This window comes from Tupaia chinensis, unplaced genomic scaffold (genome assembly GCF_000334495.1).
Source record: "Tupaia chinensis unplaced genomic scaffold, TupChi_1.0 Scaffold149964_2, whole genome shotgun sequence".
NCBI lineage: Eukaryota > Metazoa > Chordata > Mammalia > Scandentia > Tupaiidae > Tupaia > Tupaia belangeri.
Genome location: NW_006209806.1, coordinates 2071124 through 2072972, shown reverse-complemented (window position 1 = coordinate 2072972; position 1849 = coordinate 2071124). Strand labels below are relative to the sequence as shown.

Sequence of the window (1849 nt, the reverse complement as noted above, 5' to 3'; positions counted from 1 at the left end):
CCCCGCCCCCCCCCCCCCCCCCCCCCCCAGATGTGACCCGCTATCCCGTGTTCGCGGGCAGCGGGCCGGGCCGGCTCACCCCGGCGGACGGCACCCAGGACCTCAGCATCCAGCGGATCCTACGGGTCAACAGGACGCTGTTCATCGGGGACAGGTAGGGGCGGTGCGGCAGAGGGCACAGGGGTGCCGGCGCGGGTGCCTCCAGAGGGTGCGTGCTGTGTGTGTGTGGAGCCAGCCTGGGGCGGCTCTGGTGTGTGTGACAGCAGGTGGGGACAGCTGCTGCTGCCTCTCGAGGGCTGCAGGGGCGTCCCGTGGGGGGTTCCAGCCGGTGAAGACATAACTGCACGCGCCGATGTGCAGTTGCCAGTCAGACGTGAAAGATGTCATGGGCTGTCAGGAGGGCTTCTTGGAGGAGGTGGCGTTTGACTTGAGACCCGGATGAAGAGCCTGGTGTGGGGAAATCTAGGTGGAGGCACAGCCATGCAAAACCTGAGGCAGGGTTGCGCATGGAATGGGGGAGGGCCCAGGGTCGGCCAGGAGGCCATGTGGCAGGAGCAGAGCGAGCCAGGGGCAGTGAAGAGGAGGGGAGGGCAGGGAGGGGACAGGGCAGGTCGTGCAGGGCCCTGTGGCCTGCAGGGAGGAATGGGCTTTGACCCCTGGAGGGCCGTGGGCAGAGGAGGGGCGGCCCTGGCTCAGGGCTCACAGGCGCCCTCTGGTGGCTGCTACAGGGAGGACAGACTGGGATGCCGGCGGGGAGCTGGGGCCCAAGGGGCAGGGACTGCACTTGTCCCGCTGGAGCAGCGTGGCGGCTGCGGGGCTGGGGCACGGGAGTGGTGGGTTCCGGGTAGACTGCCGGCCGGCGTGCTGGTGTGGGAGGGAGGAAGGGGGGGACTCCCACTTTGCCCTGAGCCCCTGGAAGGACTGAGCTGCCCTGGGCCGACACAGGGCAGGAGGGAGGGGCGGGTCTGGGGCCGGCTTGACTGTGAGATGCCCGGGAGCCCCCGCATGGACATGTCCAGTGCCAGGCTGGAGACAGCCCCGCGGGCGTCAGGGTGTGGGGGGCGTTGAAAACCTCTGGGAATGGATAAGTCCCTGGGAGATGTGAGGGTGGAGGTGAGTGGAGGTGACCCCGGGCCCACAATGCACGGGTCCCACTGCAGGGGTCCCGGAGAGGTGAGGGGGAAGGTGAGAGCTGGGGCCCAGGGCTTCGTGAGGATGGTGTTCCCAGAAGAGGGAGGGGGGACAGAGGTGAGTACTGGGCTGGGGACAGGAAGGACTGACGACAGGGACAGGGCAGGTGCTTGTCTGGGGCCTGCGGAGGGCCACCTGTGGGGGGACGTGTAAGGGTAGGAGGTGACTGGCCAGGGCCTGGGGGGTGTGCGAGGGGTGTGCACTGGTGGCGTTGGTGCTGGCTTGTCCCTAGGTGTCACCTGTTGGACCCCATGTTTGCAGCAGGGAGGGTGACAGGGGAGGCCCCCCCAGTCTCACCAACTATGCTCCTCCCCAGGGATAATCTGTACCGCGTGGAGCTGGACCCCCCCACGTCCACGGAGCTGCGGTACCAGCGGGTGAGGAGGGGCTCCGGAGGGAGGGGACCCACGCTGCTGGGGGTGGGGGAAGGCCAGGACTCTCGGGGCTGTCGGGACTCCGCTCCCCTCACCAGCTCTCTCTGCCCGCAGAGACTGACCTGGCGCTCCAACCCCAGCGACGTCAATGTGTGTCGGATGAAGGGCAAGCAAGAGGTGAGTGGGACCTGCCAGCCCGCCCCAGTCAGCCTGGAGGCAGGGCCCCACCTCCCCCATCCCACCCCAGCTTAGGACCCTGGTGTTGCCACGGCACTGCCCAGGGC

At 68.4% G+C, this 1849-nt stretch overlaps 1 protein-coding gene across 1 annotated transcript in view; it reads left to right on the top strand.

Annotated features, from left to right (window-relative positions):
• The window catches only part of SEMA6B (semaphorin 6B), a 13102-nt gene that overhangs the window by 918 nt on the left and 10335 nt on the right, over window positions 1-1849 (top strand). The window contains exons 2-4 of the mRNA XM_006171857.1: window positions 31-154; window positions 1508-1568; window positions 1680-1742. Of these exons, the coding sequence (XP_006171919.1) occupies window positions 31-154; window positions 1508-1568; window positions 1680-1742 (248 nt within the window). The remainder of the gene's footprint in view (window positions 1-30; window positions 155-1507; window positions 1569-1679; window positions 1743-1849) is intronic.